This window comes from Corella eumyota, chromosome 4 (assembly GCF_963082875.1).
Source record: "Corella eumyota chromosome 4, kaCorEumy4.1, whole genome shotgun sequence".
NCBI classification, from domain to species: domain Eukaryota; kingdom Metazoa; phylum Chordata; class Ascidiacea; order Phlebobranchia; family Corellidae; genus Corella; species Corella eumyota.
Window position 1 is genome coordinate 11,357,365 of NC_137493.1, and position 18,910 is coordinate 11,376,274.

The following is an 18,910-nucleotide window of genomic DNA, read 5'->3' on the forward strand; positions in this document are numbered from 1 at the left end:
TATTTACAAGTGCCTCTCCCAATTTTAGATAAAAGTGCCTACTTCTGAGTTATTGGTGGTAAAAGTTCTCACCTCAAAGTTATAGATAAAAGTGTCTACCTTTAGGTAAAGGTGCCTTTCTTAAGGTTTTAGGTATATATATGACCTGCCTATGATTTATAGTTAAAAGCTCCTACTCCAAAATTGTAGGTACAAGTGCCTATCTCTAAGTTATGGTTATATATGGCCTACCACTGAGTTATAGTTAAAAGTGCCTTTCTCAAAGTTCCAGGTGAATGTGCCTAAATTTAGGTATGGGCACAAATCCCTACTCCAAAACTCATAAGAGTCTATGTCAAAGTTTAAATCAAGGTTATAATGACAAGTGCCTACCCTGAAGTTATAAGTAAAAGTGCTTACCCCAAATTAATTATTAAAAGAGCCTGCATCGAAGTTATAGACAAGTGCCTACTTAAAAGTTATAGGTAAAGGTTCCAAATTTAGGTATAAGCGCAAGTCCCTACCCCAAAACTCATATGTAAAAGAGCTGTCAAAGTTTTATGTCAAAGTTACAAACCAAGTGCCTATCCTAAAAGATATTTGCAAGCCGCCTTGCTTAAGATTAACAGTTTACAAGTTTCTGTCTACCTAAGAGCCTAGCTAAAAAATTAAAAAACTGCACCTAAACAAGCATAACAAAAAAACAACATAACACTGAAAGAACAAGAACACAAAAAAATAAAGAATAAAAAAAATAATAAAAGTATCGATTTTCGTGGTTAATCAGCAGTAAATATCATAGGTTTGGTGAATAACGACAATATTTCAATTTGCCCATACTTCAAGGGTGGGTTTATTAAACTTCTGAGGTGATGGTTGTCTTTGCTTCTGATCCAATTTTTCCGAATGTTTTTTTGCTTAAAGTTAACCAAGAATTGTCAAAGTTTTTTGTTTGGTTTTCCTTTCTCTTGGAAAGTTTTTTCTTCCTTATTTTTACAGCTAAATTAATAAATATTTATTATGTTATTAAAAAGATTTAAATTAAAAATATAACTAACTTTTACATAGAAAAAGTGACTTACTTTTGGTGCACACAATGAAAACATTATTCAACTCTTTTTTATCGGGTTTAGGTTATCTTCTTAAAGGTTGAAAGGTTTCTAATAATAAAGTAACGCAAGTTTTTAAACAGTTTATCAAATGTTTTAAATTGGTATATTATTTTTATAATTCAAAAACTGAGCTAAAGTACTTACATGAGTGTATGAACATTTCTTGATCTTTATTTATTTGAATAACATAATTTATTCAACAATTGATTTCACCTTTCTGACAGGTTAAAAGGTCACAACTAGATAAACAAGCGAAAATAAAAATTTAAAACTTTTATCCAGTAAACTACTATAAGACAAGTAAATTTATTCAATACAAATATAAAAATAAAGTTATTTTTGAAATTAAAAAAAATATTTAAATAAAAAAATTACCGTACTATTTGGTATATCTTCCTTGTCATTTATCTAAATAACATTTTCTGAGTAAAATAACAATTTCGTTGAACTTAAAATAAAAATATATGTGTTGTTAAATTTATAAAAAAAAACATTTTTTAGAAGTTATTGGTTTGTACAAAGGCTTACCTAAAAATAACCTAAAAATAACAACAAAATCGCCTACCCACACTTAAATTGTTTGAAGAAGTGCCTACCCATATTTTAATTACTATAAAAAGGTTTTTACACAAAAGTGCCTACTAACCTTTATTTAAACAAAGAAATGTTTATCTAGAACTAATTTAGTCACAGAAATAAACTTACCCAAAAAAGTTTGAGTTGAGATCTGTTGTTTAATCTTACTTAAACTTGGACCCAATAGGCTAGGTTCAATAACAAAAATTCACTTTCTCAGAGAACTTCTAATACAGTAACTAAAATAATATAACAATTGATTAAATATTTTATATAGTATTCTAAATTGTGATATAAATTCTATTTTACCAAAAATGAGTAAAAGTACATATATAAGTGCACTCAGATTTCTTGATACTTATTCTTCGATAAAAATGTGTCATTGATAACTGACTTCACCCTCTTGGGAGGTTGAAAGTTCGCAACTAAGAAAACAAGCAAAAAATAGTGATTTAGATTAATATAAAAATTTTAGTTTGATATTTTAAACTTGTAGAATACTTCAACCTGATTTGGTATAGTGGGAAACAAACTTTCATAACTTATCAATAATAAATAATCTTGCAAATTTTAAATAGCAAACTATCAGTAAAATAATACAGGGACAAAGTAATATAATTAGTAATTTTGTTACCATAATTTTTGTATATCTTTGATAGTGTGACATTTTTCTAGATTACATAATAAGTAAATCACCAAATTGTTGTGCTAAAATGAATAATATTTGTTAAATTTATATAAAGTGTTTATCAGATGTTATAGATTTGTACAAGGGCCTACTAAAAAAAGGATAAACAACAAAGGTGCCTACTCATATTTAAATTAATTTAAGGTATTAATATAAAAATATTACAAAATGTGCCTATTAAGACCTTATTCAAACAAAAACATGTTTATCTAGAGCTAATTTAGTCACAGAAATAAGCTTACCCGGAGTAAAGTTTTCAAGTTGGTTTTCTTCAAGCCAATAGTTTAATCTTACTTTAACTTTGACACAAGATTTTCAATAACAATGTCAGTTTCGGAGACTATAAATAAAAGTTTAAAATGTAATTACAATGCTATGAATTTAAAGACTCAAAATAAAAAAGAACTCACTGTGGTGCACACACAAAGAAGGTTGCAACGGTCTCAAGACAGTCCAAGAATTGTTAGAAGGGCCAATCCAGATGTAAAGTTAGACTAGTGTCTACCCAGTATTAAAATATAAAGGTTAGTAAATGGAGATAATAGAAATCTTGATTGTTCTTTTTTTACGTTCAGTGATTCTAAACAAATTTGCCACACTGAGAAATTAGTTAGATGATTAAATACTGAATCTTTTGTTTATTATTTTTAATCTGTATATTACTTTAAAAATAAAAATCATTTACCACTTTAAAAACTATACTTAAGTTTAAAGTAGAAAAGAAAGTTTAAGTTTAAAGTAGAAAAGAAACACTTACTCAACAAAATTCCACATTTAAAAATAAAATGAGTTTTTAATTATATAATTATATAAATTAGCAAGGACTGTGAAGTAGAAGAGTTAGCAAGGACTGTGAAGTAGAAGAGTTCAGTTATTCATACGAACAATTGTTCATTGAACAAAACAAATTTTATTTAAAATTAATAAAGGTTTTACAAAACAAAATTTATATATTCACAAAAAAGGATGACAACGTAAGATTTTTATGTTTGTATGTGTCATGTATATAATAACAACATTTAGGAAAAATAGACACCTTATGCCTGATGGCATGCACATTAACTGGCTTCTTTTTCATGTAAGTATCATAACCACAATAACAATATTTACAATCTTTATACCATGCACACATGCCAGAATGTTACCAAGCAAAAATGAGTAAGCTATTCTGTGACACACCTGTAGCATAATTCCGCATACGATTTCTAAAAATAGACCCTGTGAAACGGCTTAGATTGTTTAAAAACTTTTGGCACAGAGTCATTTTAATCTATCATGGGATTGTTTATGGTAGAATTATAAGAATAACTTGGTAGTGTATATATAGCAATGTAAAATTTAGTTTTGGAGTTAAAAATTGACCTTATGCAATTTTGAAATTAGTTTTGATTAAAAAATAAATTTTTTAAATCTTTTTTTTTTAAAAAAGAATTTTTTTTGCTTACAACATTTTACATATTTTAATAGTTTTAGTATCAATTTGACCATGAAGATGTTAAGGAATTTCATAACAATAAACATCAAAATATAAGTTTGAATAATTTTAATTTATGCATGTTAAATTTTTTTTAACAAAATGCATACTTTTAAATTTAAAAAATTTTATACATGCTTTTTTTAACGAAACTTATATTAGCAAGAAAGAATAAGAAAAAAGACATTGTGATCACAAAGAATGAACACACTTTAATAAGAAACAAAAAAGTTTAATTTTATGTTATAAATGTATTGTATACATGTGTTATGTTAAGTTTGCCAGGAATAAACTAACATAATCACATATTGTTAATGGTGTGTTTTTTGCAAAATATTTCTTGAAGCTTGACAAAAGTTTTTTTTAAGTCATCACGCTTTGAATTTTCTTTGCATTTTATTGTGCTTTAAAAATAAGCAATTCAATAACAAGCTGCTTGGTTAATTTTGCTTGAAAATTTGGTTTCATTCATTTTTTGCCAATTTTTCTTTTCCAACAATTTTCTTTAAATTAGCATTGTAGTGGCATGTTTTTATAAGCAATTAATTTTTTCTTTTTTTTCAAAATAGTTTTTAACATGCTTTTAGTGTTTTCAATGTTTTTCCAGAGTAAGTTTTATTTTGTTAGAGCATAACAACAGCAAAAATGAACCTCAAATCTTGAAAAGAAACGATGTCATAGTTTTTATACTGCAGTATGCTGTGTGCATTATTCTTTACTCAGCATTGTTTTTTAAAGCTATTTATTTTCTCTCAAGGCTTTATTTGTTGTAACACCGCATTTTTAGTTGCATTAGCATAATGTCTGCACAGTTTTTTTAGTTTTGCTCTAAACTTCAAAAAAATTTTGATCATCACTATTTTACTTGTTGTTACATAAAAATAGTTTTTAGTTTCTTTATGCACATTTTTTCTTTTTTGGTTCACCAGCAAAAAAAGTTTTCTTTTTCCTTAATTTTTAATGCATGCGAGTAATTATCATTCTGGTTTTCCATGTTTTTATCAACAATTCCCTTTTTCACTTTTTTTAAAAGGGTTTTTAACATGCTTTTAGTGTTTTCAATGTTTTTCCAGAGTAAGTTTCATTTTGTTAGAGCATAACAACAGCAAAAACGAACCTCAAATCTTAAAAAGAAAAGATGTTCATTTTTTTTTATACTGCGTATGTCGTGTGTAAAACTTTTTCTTCAGTATTGCTTTTTAGATTTTTTTAGATTTCTTTTTAATGCTTTTTTTATGTACCACAGCAGTATTTTCAGTTATTCAGGAATTCATTGTAGTGAAATTTGCATAACAGCTGCACAGTTTTTTTAGTTTTGCTCTTTATTTTAGAGAATTTTCAATTTTTTACTATTTTACCTGTTGTTTACGTTAAAATAGTTTTTAGTTTTTTTGAGGCACATTTTTTTCTTTCTTGATTCACCAGCTAAATATTTTATTTTTTCTTGTTTTTTAATTCATAAGTATAATTATAACTACGTTATCCTTTTTTGGTGTATCAGCATGATGATTAGCTCTTTTACTGTTCTTGGATTTGTTGTTCATCTTACAACATCATAGTTTTTTGACAGTAATGCTTCTTGGAAAGTTTGTTTTAACGATTCAACATTTTTATTGAATAATTCAGCTCAAAATCAGTGTCCAAATGATATGCCGATTGATGTCGCGATATTTGTATGTGTATTTTTGTGTTAATGTTTTGAAAAAAAATTGTTTTATATTAAAGAGGGTACTCCAGGAACGACCACACTTTAATATCGAAAAGAGTCTAAAAAAGGGGGGTTTAATATTTTAGTGGGTTCGCCTCGAATGACCACACTATACATTTAAAAAAGAAAAAAAACTTTAAACTTCTTATATTTTGATTATTGTTAATAGAAAATAATTTAGTTATGGGCTTAACATCTTTTTCAGTATTTTTTTTTTAAGATTAAAGTAGTTTTTTTTAATTACAACTACTTATTTTTTTTAGGTATGTAAATGTTGTTTAGGAAAAAAATTCTTATTATTCTTTAAATTTTGTCATATTTAGTTTTTTCAAAAAAAAATTTTTTTTGATTTAGTTTTAACATAGGCTAGAATATATTAAATTTATATTAAAAAGTTTTAAAAAACTACATTGCATTACATGGCTATAAGTTGAACTACCAATCATTGTATCAATAATTTTGACATAAATTTGTTCATAATTTTTTATTTTTTTAATAAAAGATTAATTTTTTTTTAAAGTTTTTTTCAAAATTTAGAAAAATTTTTGCTTATTTTATGTTAACCCACCAAAATTAAACAATCCCATGACAGTATTTTAATTTGAAACAATTTTTTGGGTTTTATTGTTTTTTTTTAATTTAACACTTCATGCCAAAAGCGTTTAAGCAATCTGTTTGCCGTTTCTATATAGAGATCTATTTTTAGAACGCGCAGCAGCATGTATGCTACCTGTGGACCACAAAATAACTTAGCCATTTTCGCAGGCAAAAACATTCTTGGAATGTGCACAGGGTACAAAGAATTATAAAGATGCTACATGGCTATGTTACTTAACTGAAAAGATGTCAGCAAGGTGATTGCCACAAGGCATATAGTATATATTAGGTCAAAACATGTTACTTTATACATAAAACATAAAAACAGGAAAACACATACTGATATCCGTTAATTAAACTAACAATGAGCACAAATAAAAAAAAGTTGATCTGGTTTTATAGTGAATGTCAATGCCATATGGTAACAAGAAGAACATAAAACAAATTATAGGTATTTTCATCAATATTTACAAAGACTTTCATATCTAGAAAACAAAATTGTCCTGGGGTAAATAAACTGTTATTTTGGTAGATTTAAATACCTCTTGTTTTTATATGACATGCACATCTACTATAAACCTGTTAGGCAAAGGTGGGCACATTTATTTAAAAAATTAACCTTAATGAGTGTCAATAACCACCTGTTCCGTTAATTGTTAAAATTAACTTGATACTAAAAGTAAACATTGTCAAGAACCTAGCAAGATTAAAGGATTTTTAGAGTCACTTTAAAAATTTTAAAGTCACTTTAAAATGGTTTATTGCCCATCTTTGCCAAGTCATAACTCTTAATAACATAAAAAAATAAGTAAATTCTTACCTAGTCTGAAAAGTAGGGTATACACACAGGATTAAAATTTGGGTACCTGTATAAGCACAATCACAACTATGCCAGATCATGTCGTAACCGCCCTATTTTTCAGACTATGTCCCTACCACATGTGTTAGTTGTAAAGAAAGTATATGCAGATCAATCGTCTCAGTCCAGGTCCTGATAATCCAATCATGTTTTGAAGATCTTTTAAATAACAAAATGTTAAATAAATAATAATTTTTAAAAATATAAACATTAAAGTATATCTGTTATGTATGTAGCTGGTTTAAAAATCCAATTTGTAAAAACAGCAATTTTTAAATGGACGTTTGTCTATGCTATAACTTTTTGTTTGCTTTAAAAAAATTATTTTAGGCAGTTTATTAATTTTTTACTAAATTAACTTACCTTATTAAAGTATTACCATTTATTGATATATTACTTGTCTTCTTGTTTCCTATAGGCTTCGGTAAATATAGATAAATATTATTTATTAATATTCTTGAAAAAATTATTTATTAACATTCTTGAAAAAATCAATAAACCACTAACAAAATGAAAAATTTTGCTTATGTTATCAGTAAAAAGCGCAAAAACACTTCAAACGGCGCCGATTTCGCACCTTTTACTGATAACGAAACAACGTGACAAAAAAGAAAAAAATTTTAAAAATTAGTGTTTCCCCCAATAAAAGTTTTTTTTTTTTTAAATTTTCAAACTATAATGTTCTGTTAAAAAACCTTACTAAAATTAGATTAAATTGATAAAACTGTTCAGGCATTTTAATCTAAAATTGTTAACCCATTTTTGCAAAAAAAATGTGGCACAAGGGTTATGACGTCATTACCGCCCAAAAACTGATGATCGAAATACGTAAATTCGTCATATGATGCCCCCGTTAAACCCTTTATCCCTTTTGTGCCAACTTCTAGTTAGCATCATTTAATTGTAAATTCAATTTAGTTTGGGAACGTGGCAATAAAAATTTGGCACACAGGGGTTATGACGTAATTTTCGCCCAAAAACTGATAATCCAAATATGTAATTTTGTCAAATAATGGTCCCGTTGACCCCTATATCCCCTTGGTGCCAACTTTTAGTTAGATCATTTGATTGCAAATTAAATTTACTTCAAGAATGGGGCAATAGAAATGTGGCACGAAGGGGTAATGAGGTCATTTTATTAAAAAAAAACTCCACACTCCGCACACTGCACTCCACCTTTTACATAGTGCCTTAAAGTTTTAATGGCAAAAAATATTGTAAAACTGCAAACGAACACCAAGCTCTAAAAATATACAAGTAAAGTAAGCGCAATATGTCGGATATGCGCGATATGTTTAATATGTTATTTCTCGTGCCTGATGTGACATCATAGATATTACGTATAATCTAGGTTCTAGGGTAACATCCCCGGCCAAAATATGTAAAAAGGTTACCCGTCAACTAAACCTAAGCAGAAAAATTTACTATCAGCTAGAGAATACAAGTTTGATTAAAAATTTACATAACATCTATTTATATTGGGCTTATTAAGCAAATTTAACATCGCACATATATATTTTAGAATATTTGTCCTTATTACGATTATTCATTTACTTGAAAAAAAAAGTATAGAAATGACATTTTACTAAATTTTAGGTAGGATTTTTCTTAGATAATAAATGTCACTTTTCCAGGAATGGGTTGAGGAAAAAGTGATTTAAAAATATGTTTCGTATATCCTGTTTTCATGAAAAACCGGCAGCGTGGTGTAGTTGTAAAAACACTTGCTATTGCTACACCACACATGAGGTCGTTGGTTCAATTCCCACTATTCTCATGCTGTAGCGCCTTTAGTAAGGCGCTATAAACGGTATGAACTTCTGATTATTATTTTTTTGAATTATGTGTAATGAACCGTATATTACGTCATGATGCGTTTGTTTTAGCGACATCGCGCAATATTTGTCCTTGTAAACAAGGTAATTTCACTTCACTAATAAAAGATTACTACTTAAAAATGTTTATAACTTAATTTCTTTTTAAGAAATTGGCAGTTAGCGACATATGTTGTATGATAAAACTTTGATGTTATGTCAGAATCCACATTTTTAAAAAGTTTAAATTCTATTTTTTTAAATAGTTTTAACAAGTTTATAGAATATGGGGAATCCCCCGATAATAGAGAACTGTATCACGAAAGTATTTTTATGCAACAACATGAGTAGGCCATTGCAAAACAGCAGTAAAGTTAATTTAGTAAACGGAATGTAGCAAATAAGTTTATTCTAAAGTTTAATTTGTAGCCTAAACTATGGGGCAACACAAACGAAATTGCAAGTTAGAATTGATAAAAAAAAGTCCTTTGGATCTACTATTTAAGCAAAACAGCGTTGCGAAAAAGTTTTAAAAAGATGGTGGAGAAACGCTTAATCTAATTATTCTCAAGATTGTTCTTGGATATATGGCAGTGGGTGAATTTAAACCTATACAAGTTTCTAAACATGAAAACGTATGGGAAAGGTATGACAGTGTTGTTGCTTATTTTAAATGAAAATATAAGTGTAACCAAAATATCTGGTAATACAGATCTAAATGTTAATTTGGTTTGGTTCAATTTTAGTTAAACCAACTATAACTTTGTTAATAATTAGTTGTTAAATAATAAAAAGTCAGTAATAGCCAAAATGATATTTTAATAAAACACAAACTATAATACCTAAAATACGTCACACTGCAAATAAGGAAGTTATACTTAAACAGTGGAGCTCAGGCCGACTTTGTTTTAAACTAACGTATATGTTGTTTGTTGTTACACTATATTTTAAATTTTATCAATTTTGGTGGTGTAGTTAGTCTGCAATCTTGGTTTGAATTTTTTTAAAACAGGCTCTGTCGCCCCTAGTAGATTATGGCATCACAATCAAACTACACGGATTTTCAAAATATTTTAACAAGCGAAACTAGCTCAAATTGTTTTGGTTTATACATATCAAGTCAACCAACTTAGCGGAAGCCAGACAATTTAAATTACCGCTGTAACTTTTTTAAATAATTCATGAAGTTTACTTTCATTTTTTTGATCTTCACTGGTTTGATCCTCTCTACTCTCATGCTGAAACGTCCTTAAGTAAAGCGCTATAAACTGTATAAACTTCTGCTATGCCAACATTTAATCAGGACCTTAATTATCGGGTAATTCTAATCTATAACATCTTAAACTGCCAAAGGCAACTCAGAACAGGGTCGGGGTAACGGGTTTTACTTTATGTTCAGTCATGACGTCAACTTTCCCACATCGAGAATAAATTTTTATTAAAAAAAAAAAATAAAAAAAAATAAACACTTGCTAAATTTTGCTATCAATCACATTTATCGATTGTTTATTTTTAATTTTAGTTGGGATAATCGAAGGCTTTACGTGTTCCGTGTATTATGCTTACTGGGGTGCCTAGATACCATAGATGTACACGTTCTGGAAAATTACAAGAAGGAAAAAGAGAAAGAGCGACACACGACTAGCTGTGATGGGTGCCATGTTAAAGTTCGTGGTTCCATTACGTATAGAAATTGTCATTGCAAAATCGGCCGAGAGCTAAACTTACCGGGTAATTGTTTTAATTTTTATCCCATTTTTATTACAAAAAAAAACTTTTCTTATTTTTAGACTGGTGGGACTCGAAAAACTGCACGTTTATAGTAAGTAAATTTAACAAGGAAGAAAAAGAAATGTATGATAAACATAAAAAAAAAAAAAAGCAACGAAAAATTTCCAAAATACCTGAAGAACAAAGAAAACGACTTGATGAACAACAACAGCAACAACAACAACAACAACAACAGCATCAAGAACAACAGATACAACAGAGAAGCCAACAACAACAACGACAGGAACAAGAACAACAAGAACGAAAAAGAAGCCAAGAACTACAACGCCACAGAGAACAACAACTTAAACTACAACAGCAACAACAACAACAACAACAACAACAACAACGACAGCATCAAGAACAAAAGATACAACAGAGAAGCCAAGAACTACAATGCCGCATAGACCAACAACAACAACAGTGGATACGACAACTACAACGCCAGCGAAAAATACGTGACGCGTATGACTATGATTCGATTTTTCCGCGTTACTCTTACCCTAACGAGACGCATGATGAAAACAAAACATCCTGGCTTACTTATATTGGAGTTGGGTTGGTAGTAGGTTATACCATAAAGAAATTGTGGTTTAGTTAAGAAGGACAGTTTTTTTTTATGTATTTTGTTTAAAATTATAATCACATATTAAATTATATATTGCTCTTTTTTGTAAAAAATTATTTTGGGAAATTAAATATGTTTAGTTTTTTTTGACACACCGCTATTTTGTCCTGTAAAAAAATAATTAAATATTTAAAAATGCATATTTAGTGTATTAAAATGACTAGAATTTAACACAAAATATAACGTTTTTTTAATTTGTGTAATGTTATTGATTAAACACACGTATTTGAAAAATTCCTTTACTCAACATCCTTTTATTGATTGATTTAGTTTAACACGCACTGACAAACAAAATATTTCACCTGTAAAGCAAATACATTTAATGTTTGATTAAAGTTGACTTTATATATTTATCTTTGCCAATTTAAATGATTTATTTGCTTTATTTAAACCATTTGTAAACAAAACACGATAAGTAAAGAATATTGCAATAATGTATTTAATATTAAAATCGTATTAGCATTTACTTTTATTTATTCAGATTTATATAAATGTAAAACTTTAAATTTATAAGTTGTATAGTCCAAATTTATTAATATTTTATTGGTTTAACTTTGCCAATGTTTTGTTCTGTTTTTTATGCCTAAAAAATTTGTTTAGTTCAGATAATTGCATGGTTTATTATATTTCCTTCTTATATGATTACTCAATCGATGTTAGACTTTAACAAAAAATCTAAATCACAATAAAAAAAATTGCTAAATTAAAGAATAAATTAAAGGAACAGCACATAAAGAACCAAAAAATAACAATCGTTAAAACAAAGCCTAAGACATTTGTTCATATGGTTATGTACTGAAAGTATATTTAGTTATACTTTATATAAAAACAAACTTTAAATAAAATCCATAAAAGCACTAAAACTGCATAGCACCACATCTTTTTTGTATTTTCTTTTTGACTATTTTGCTCGTTAATATTAATCTTTTGTTGTTTTGTTACGATCTCACCAAATTCACTTCTAAACAATGTATGTGTAATGTGTATTAAAAACAATGTCAAACAATGCCTTTGCTAAAACCATCAGGGCTTATGATTTTAATATATGAAATCAGTCACTAAATAACTTGCTGCATTTGGGTAAACTTACCTTTGATTAGACACAGCAGGTGAAGGGCGATATAAATATTTACTTTCTTGTTGGATCCTCTGTTGCATTTGACTTAAACGCATTAAGGATCGTTAAAAAGTTGAGTTAAGTTGTGGATTGTGTTACGTATCATAATATACAATACCTTATATCGGTAGAAAGTTTTATCTTACAGGATTCGAGATACTCGAGGTATATATACAATTCAGAGGTTGAAATATGGTTTATTTCAACCTTTTTCGTCATATTATTCCACCAAGCTGCAAAAAAAATATAATTTACTCTCTTACAAACATAAAATAGTGAAAACTAATTTTTTTATTTAGGTTTTTTGCGCATCAATGAAGATAAATAAAAATTATACAGTAAGTATTACATTATAGCGATAAAAGAAATGAAAAAATCAATTTCATGATTTAAAATATGACATAAGTATTAATGTTTACACAAAGATTAAGAGTATGAAATGGCTTGGTCACCATATCTACATTACAAACCTGGAAAATTTTAATTTAAATGATTACAATAACAATGTTTATATGTTATTGCACTTTCACCGCGAATGTAAACGTGGCAGCCATTGCTTTTTGAGTTTCGCTTATTGTCAAGTTCTCCAAATCTAGGTGTTGCAACTCTTACATTTATGGTATCAAGAATTTCCATTAAACACAAAACTCGAAATATATAAAGTCTGCGGTTGTCAAAGCTGTAAAATTAGAGTAAACATTTTAACATAAGAAAATGTTAACTTAGTATTTTAGCGTGAATAAATTTATTTTTTATTTTCAACCTTTCCCACTGGTCGTCAATCTCAGTAATGCGAATTCTTGGTATATCATTCACATTAGTTAATCTAAGAACAATTTTTAAAATAGTTTCATTTATACTAGTTTCATCTTGAAAACATTTTCTTATCGAGTTTTGCATAAATGCAATTTTTCGGGGAGAATATGTATATTGCGTCATGCCTATAGACTTGCAGGTAACTCTAAAATCTACCTAGCTTTAAGCCTAAGTACAGGTAGTTTTAAATAAAGTTTTTGTGTAAACAGTAATAAGAAAATGTTACTTAGGGGGGTTTCTTACCCAGGGTATGTTTACTTTAATATACAACGCAGCTCTGATTGTGCTATATTGAAACTAATTCAAAAATAAAAGGACTTAGTATAGCCTATAATTTATTTTAAAGTTAACTTAACAATGTCACTTTTTTGTACATGTGTTTATTACATGTGTTATATAGAATTTTGGAAAACTTTGCCGTTTACTTATAATTAAAATCGTCTATTAATATTAAACTTACAAGCACAAACAAGTTTTATCTAACTAAATATATAAAATGTTTGACAGGCAATACTTAGAAAATAATGCAGCCAACTTCTAGTTTATTATTAACTTGCTTCATTTAAATTTGCAAGCCAAGCAGATTTATTTGCTTTGTATTACCTTTTGTTTACAATACACAATAAAGAGAATTAACAAATATATATTTTAAATGTATAATAAGATAAATGCGGGGTAAGGAGTTCCAAACATTTCTAAAGTTTGAATTTCAAATCTCTACAATAAGTTTCAAACATTAAATTAATCAAATTACATATAACTTACAATTTAATAATTTTTGGAAATTATTACGGATCAGAAGCAACTTAGTGCAGACAAATGAATAATAGGACGCGTTGTCTTAAAATGAAGAAATGTTAAAGGAATGAACGTAAAATTAAAGAACCAAAATTAAAAAAGCGAAAAATGAAAACAAATTGGAAAAAGGGGAACGGAAAAAAAATCGATTCTTTATTTTCCACTTTTTTAAATCCCACGCCTTAATAGGATAAAAAAACTAGTTTTGTATTTACCATGCCAGAAATTTATACTCTATTACTATATTTCTTCAATAATACGAAGCTTAATTAAAAAAGTGAATAAAAAAATAAATAAATAAATAATTGGGTAAACATTAACTAGAATAACTTTCAAATGCATTTTTAAATGGTTTTTTATTAAAAAAAAAAGTTTAACGTTTTTTACCAAAAATAAGTTTAATCAAATTTAATTTCAAGCCATTAAAGTACATCCAAAAAAGAACTAAAATTATAAAAAAGCATATTAGTAAGGTCATGTTTTCATTTTGATTATTTAGCTGGACATTTTTTGGTGGTATCACATCAGTAGCTTCATTAAGTTCTCTACTAAACAAGAAAATGTAAACAATGCTGTGTTATTATTTATAGTGACAAACCAAGAGCTTTGCTTTATAAAATCTATACCACTATTAAAAACTGCAGACACTGTTTTGAATTAAAACAAAAAATACAGACACTGTTTTAAATTTAAACAAAAAATACAGACACTGTTTTGACTTAAAACTTCTTAACTATTCGTTTTCAAAGAATACTTACTTAATATTTGATGAATCAAATGAAGACTGAAAGGAATGCTTTTTTTCACATATACTTTTTTGTGGTCTTGTTATGAAACAAACAATAAAAATTAGATAAAGTATCTTGGTTAAATTAAATATAGCAACACCAAAAGGTTCACATATTTAGCTTTTTAACCCAATAGTGGTTACCTTATATTAAAACGTGTTACATTGTTACAATATTCTATGTATTCAAGGTATATTTCTTTTTCTTGGACATTCATTTGTTCTACTCTTACAGTCTTTGATATAGTACCCCACCACGCTACAAAATAAATAGTATATAGTTAAAGGACATGCAAAATTCAGAACCAAACTTACAATTTACCTGGAGAATTTTGTTTTAAACGTGTACAATAGCAATGCTTGTACGTGATTGGTCCACGAACAAATACGTGACATCCATTGCTTTTCGAGTTCCGCTTATCGTTTTGTTCATTAGTTTTAAACGGTACGACCCATTAAACACAAAACTTTGAACACATATAGCCGACGGTTGTCCAAACTGTTAAATAAAAATAAACAAAATAATAACTTTTAAATTTGTTGGAAATATGTGTTACCAACCTTTCCCATTGAAAGTTCTTCTTAGTAATCCGAATCGTTCTTATATCATTGGCATTAATTAACTTAAGAGCAATTCTCAAAATTGTTTCATTGACGTCTACTCCATTTTGAAAACGTCTTCCAATTGTGTTTTGCATAAAAAGAAGTTTTCGAGGAGATGCTTGTAAATAATCTTGGTCACGAGCTTGAATTCGTGCCATTCCTAATTTTTAATAACTTCCTTACTTTGCAAAGCTATTTAATCTTTAATTTATTAAGTTTGTCTAAGATTAACATATTAAACAAAAAAAAGTTAAAAAAAAAAAATTTCCAACTAATATATTGCGTTAATATCATGGCAGACTGTGTGAACTAACGACATAAAATATACAAATATTGACAATTAGGCTACATTAAATACACGTTATGGTTGTAACGATAGTAAAAAACTTGCCTCGTTTTAAAAAATGTAAGAAATTATATAGTTTTTTTTAAAATAAGGCAACTTTTTTATCGTTTTATGAAATTGTTAATATCAGAAGGACAAATTCCTAAACTAGCTTGAACAAAACGTATAGCTAATCTGTTTTTAAGCCCCCTTTGGCCGTTTAAAAATTTAGTAACATCGTTGGTTACTCTGTCTTCCTATGTATTTTTATCGGGTATTGGCTTGGCGGAATGAAGTACTGCTGGTTCACCCAATTTCTAACATACGTTTGGTCAGTTTGCCAAATTTGTCCATAGTATAAATGGTCAACTGTACCGGTTTTAAGATGGTGTAGACTTTAAAAGTGTAAGAAAGTAAAGCTTAAGGTATTGAAAAAAATACCTAACTAAGCTAACAAGTGTAATGGCAAAAATTAATCAAAAAAGCGCGCTACAAACTACAATAGTTATATCACAAAAACAAAGCCAATATCTGATAACCAAAAACCCAAAATTTACTAGTAATTCGAAATCTAAAAAATTAAAATAATAGCTTTGCCAACTAAAAATGCACGGGTCCAAACAACTTACTAAAGCAACAAAGTATACAAAAAACTATAGGTAGTGACGTTTTTTTATGAAGGTAACACTATAATACAGGTTTTTGGACCATAAAGACTATAAACAAATTAGGATGGTTTCTACTAATAATGCTGCGATAGCATACCAAAACATCAGTTTTTTGCATTTAAAAAACGATTAAAAAAAAGTGGGAATTGCATTAAATTACAAATTTAGAATTTTCCAAGTCAAATTACATAAAGTGGTTATCTGATAATTTGCGTTTCCATATTATTTTTGAATATTAATAATACCCCACAAGATTATTAAAAATACTACAACCACTAACAAAAATTGCATAGCGCTTTCATTATTATCTTGCTGATATTCATTGTGTCTTCTTGCAGGAGCTTCGTTTATTGTTTCGGAGCGGCTGCACATAAAGAAAAACAATGTTTTAATATATAGTTTTTGTAGCTAAGCATAAGATTAGGTTGAAATAAAAAACGTTATAATTATCCAAAAAAAAATAGTAAATGATGTTATATTTAAAAAACCTTTTGTGTTAGTTTATTACAAAATCAACTTACTTATAATTGGATGTCGATACATGAGAGCGAAGAGTTGGTTGTCTATTAAAGCTGCAAACCAAAATAAAAAATTAAAATCAGACGCAATGATTAAAGACACATCATACCATAACCCGTACAGCAACCTTGTTTAAATTAAATGTTGATAATCCTAAATTGAGCCCAAATATCAAATTCGCAGGTTGACCAAACAGTTAAACCATAAGGTTCTATAGAAATATGTGTTTCATTTAAAAAAAAAGTTTACAATGGGTGAATAGACATTCTGCGTGAACAATGGGTGAATAGACATTCTACTTTAAAGTTTTTGACTTATCACCCACCGTTTCTATATATAGTCAAAGTGTTACTCAGTCAGTTACCGAATCAACAAGATGGCGGTTTAACTTAATTAATAATATCCTAAGATAGTAAGTAGAACAGAAGTCTTGGTTAAGTAAGTGCAAGTGTATTTTATGTTTAGGCTGTGTAGCCTCACAATCCAAATATAAAAAATTAAAATAAGAATATTATTTTTATAGTTTCCAATAACAATTATTTAGACAAATTTGCCAACTGTGAAAATGTGATAAAATATTTATTATCAAAAAATACAAACTTACCTGTTAAGAGATTTTTGGTACTCATAATAAATCTCTAATTCTTCATTTTTAAGTTTTCCAGACTTAACAGTCTTTCCCACTTTATCCCACCAAACTATAATTCAAAAATATAAACATATTTTGAAATTGACGTAAATATTAATTCCATTTATTACTAACCAGGTAATCTTTGCCGGTTATGGTTACAAAAACAATGCTTGTACGTGATTGGTCCTCGAACTTGCATGTGACAGCCATTGCTTGTTGAACTTCGTTTATCGTCTTGTTTGCCAGCCTCAAACGGTACAACCCTTACATTTATGGTATCAAGGATTCCCATTAAACATAAAACTCTGAATACGTAAAGTCGCCGGTTGTCTAAACTGTTGAATTAAGATAAAGAAATAAACACTCTTGAAATTCCACTTTTTTACTATAAAGTAAATGCGTTTAACAAACCTTTCCAATTGTGAGCCATTCCTAGTAATACGAATTGTTCTTATTTCATTGACACTGGTTAATTTAAGCGCAATTCTTAGAACAAGTTCATTGACCTTATTTCCATCTTGAAAATTTCTAGCGATTGAGTCTTGCGTAAACACAATATCGATAGGGTTTTTGCTCATACTGACTGACAAGTTGCCAAATACACTATGCTTTACTTAAATTTAGCCTACTTCCTTATAAAACTAAACGCGTAGTGTGGTTAGCAAACGTATTATTAAGGGAAAAAGGAGAAAACGGAAACCACTTTTGCACTAGGAGAATTTTAACCGATAAAACTGAAGTCTGCCCAAATATTTAACACGGTTGAACTACCACTTATTCTGATTCTAAGTCAACTACACCATAAACAATTCAAATACGCCTATTGATTATCACTATAATAAAAAATAGTATTGCGTATTTTAAGGTATACCTTGGTAATGCTGCTTACGCTTTTTATACGCCTACCTACCAAAAATACCTATTTAAGCGCCTATATTTTTAAAACAGTCTTAGGACAAAACAATACTAAATACTAAAGTACGGGATGCAAAAATTCGCGGAATGCGGGACGAAACGGCATTTTTGTACTTTACTGCAAGAGAGTGTGAGAAATAATGCAGGAATAAGGAATGATACATAATTAACCTTAAAGGTCGGAAAATGATGCAAAATCGACTACAAAGCAAAAGGGAAGATTAGAAAAAGATATAAGAATTCCGTCCTTCTCCGCATTCAGCGATTATTTTAACGTTTAAGTACGGCCTCGACATTTCCCGTATCCCGTATTTTATTACTTACCCAGTGAGGGTCAATATAAAATTAGGTTCTGTAATGCTTAACTTGCCTTGTGTACACTATATCTTTAACCCTGACTAGCTTAAAAAAACGCCTTAAATAAAATAAAATAAAAAATTTATTTAAATTGGCGTTGAATGAAAACAAAAAACAAGTCGTACACTAAAGTCCTAAAAATATAACGAAAAAACTTTATCGTGAACTA

At 28.4% G+C, this 18,910-nt stretch overlaps 3 protein-coding genes across 3 annotated transcripts in view; 1 reads left to right on the forward strand and 2 right to left on the reverse strand.

Moving 5' to 3' along the window:
* Positions 1-18,910, reverse strand: part of LOC145751188 (actin, muscle) — a 71,028-nt gene that overhangs the window by 51,916 nt on the left and 202 nt on the right. The gene's annotated exons all lie outside the window — the stretch shown is intronic.
* LOC145751061 (uncharacterized) lies at positions 9,182-11,501 on the forward strand. Its single transcript, XM_082567141.1, has 3 exons — positions 9,182-9,453; positions 10,330-10,538; positions 10,598-11,501. Exons 1-3 carry the CDS (start codon positions 9,395-9,397, stop codon positions 11,176-11,178), a joined length of 849 nt encoding a protein of 282 aa, XP_082423267.1. The 5' UTR covers positions 9,182-9,394; the 3' UTR covers positions 11,179-11,501.
* Positions 16,182-18,099, reverse strand: LOC145750672 (uncharacterized). Its single transcript, XM_082566749.1, has 5 exons — positions 17,881-18,099; positions 17,602-17,804; positions 17,443-17,536; positions 16,841-16,891; positions 16,182-16,683 (listed from the first exon to the last, which is right to left on the reverse strand). The coding sequence occupies exons 1-5, from the start codon at positions 18,045-18,047 to the stop codon at positions 16,542-16,544; spliced, it is 657 nt and encodes a 218-aa protein (XP_082422875.1). The 5' UTR covers positions 18,048-18,099; the 3' UTR covers positions 16,182-16,541.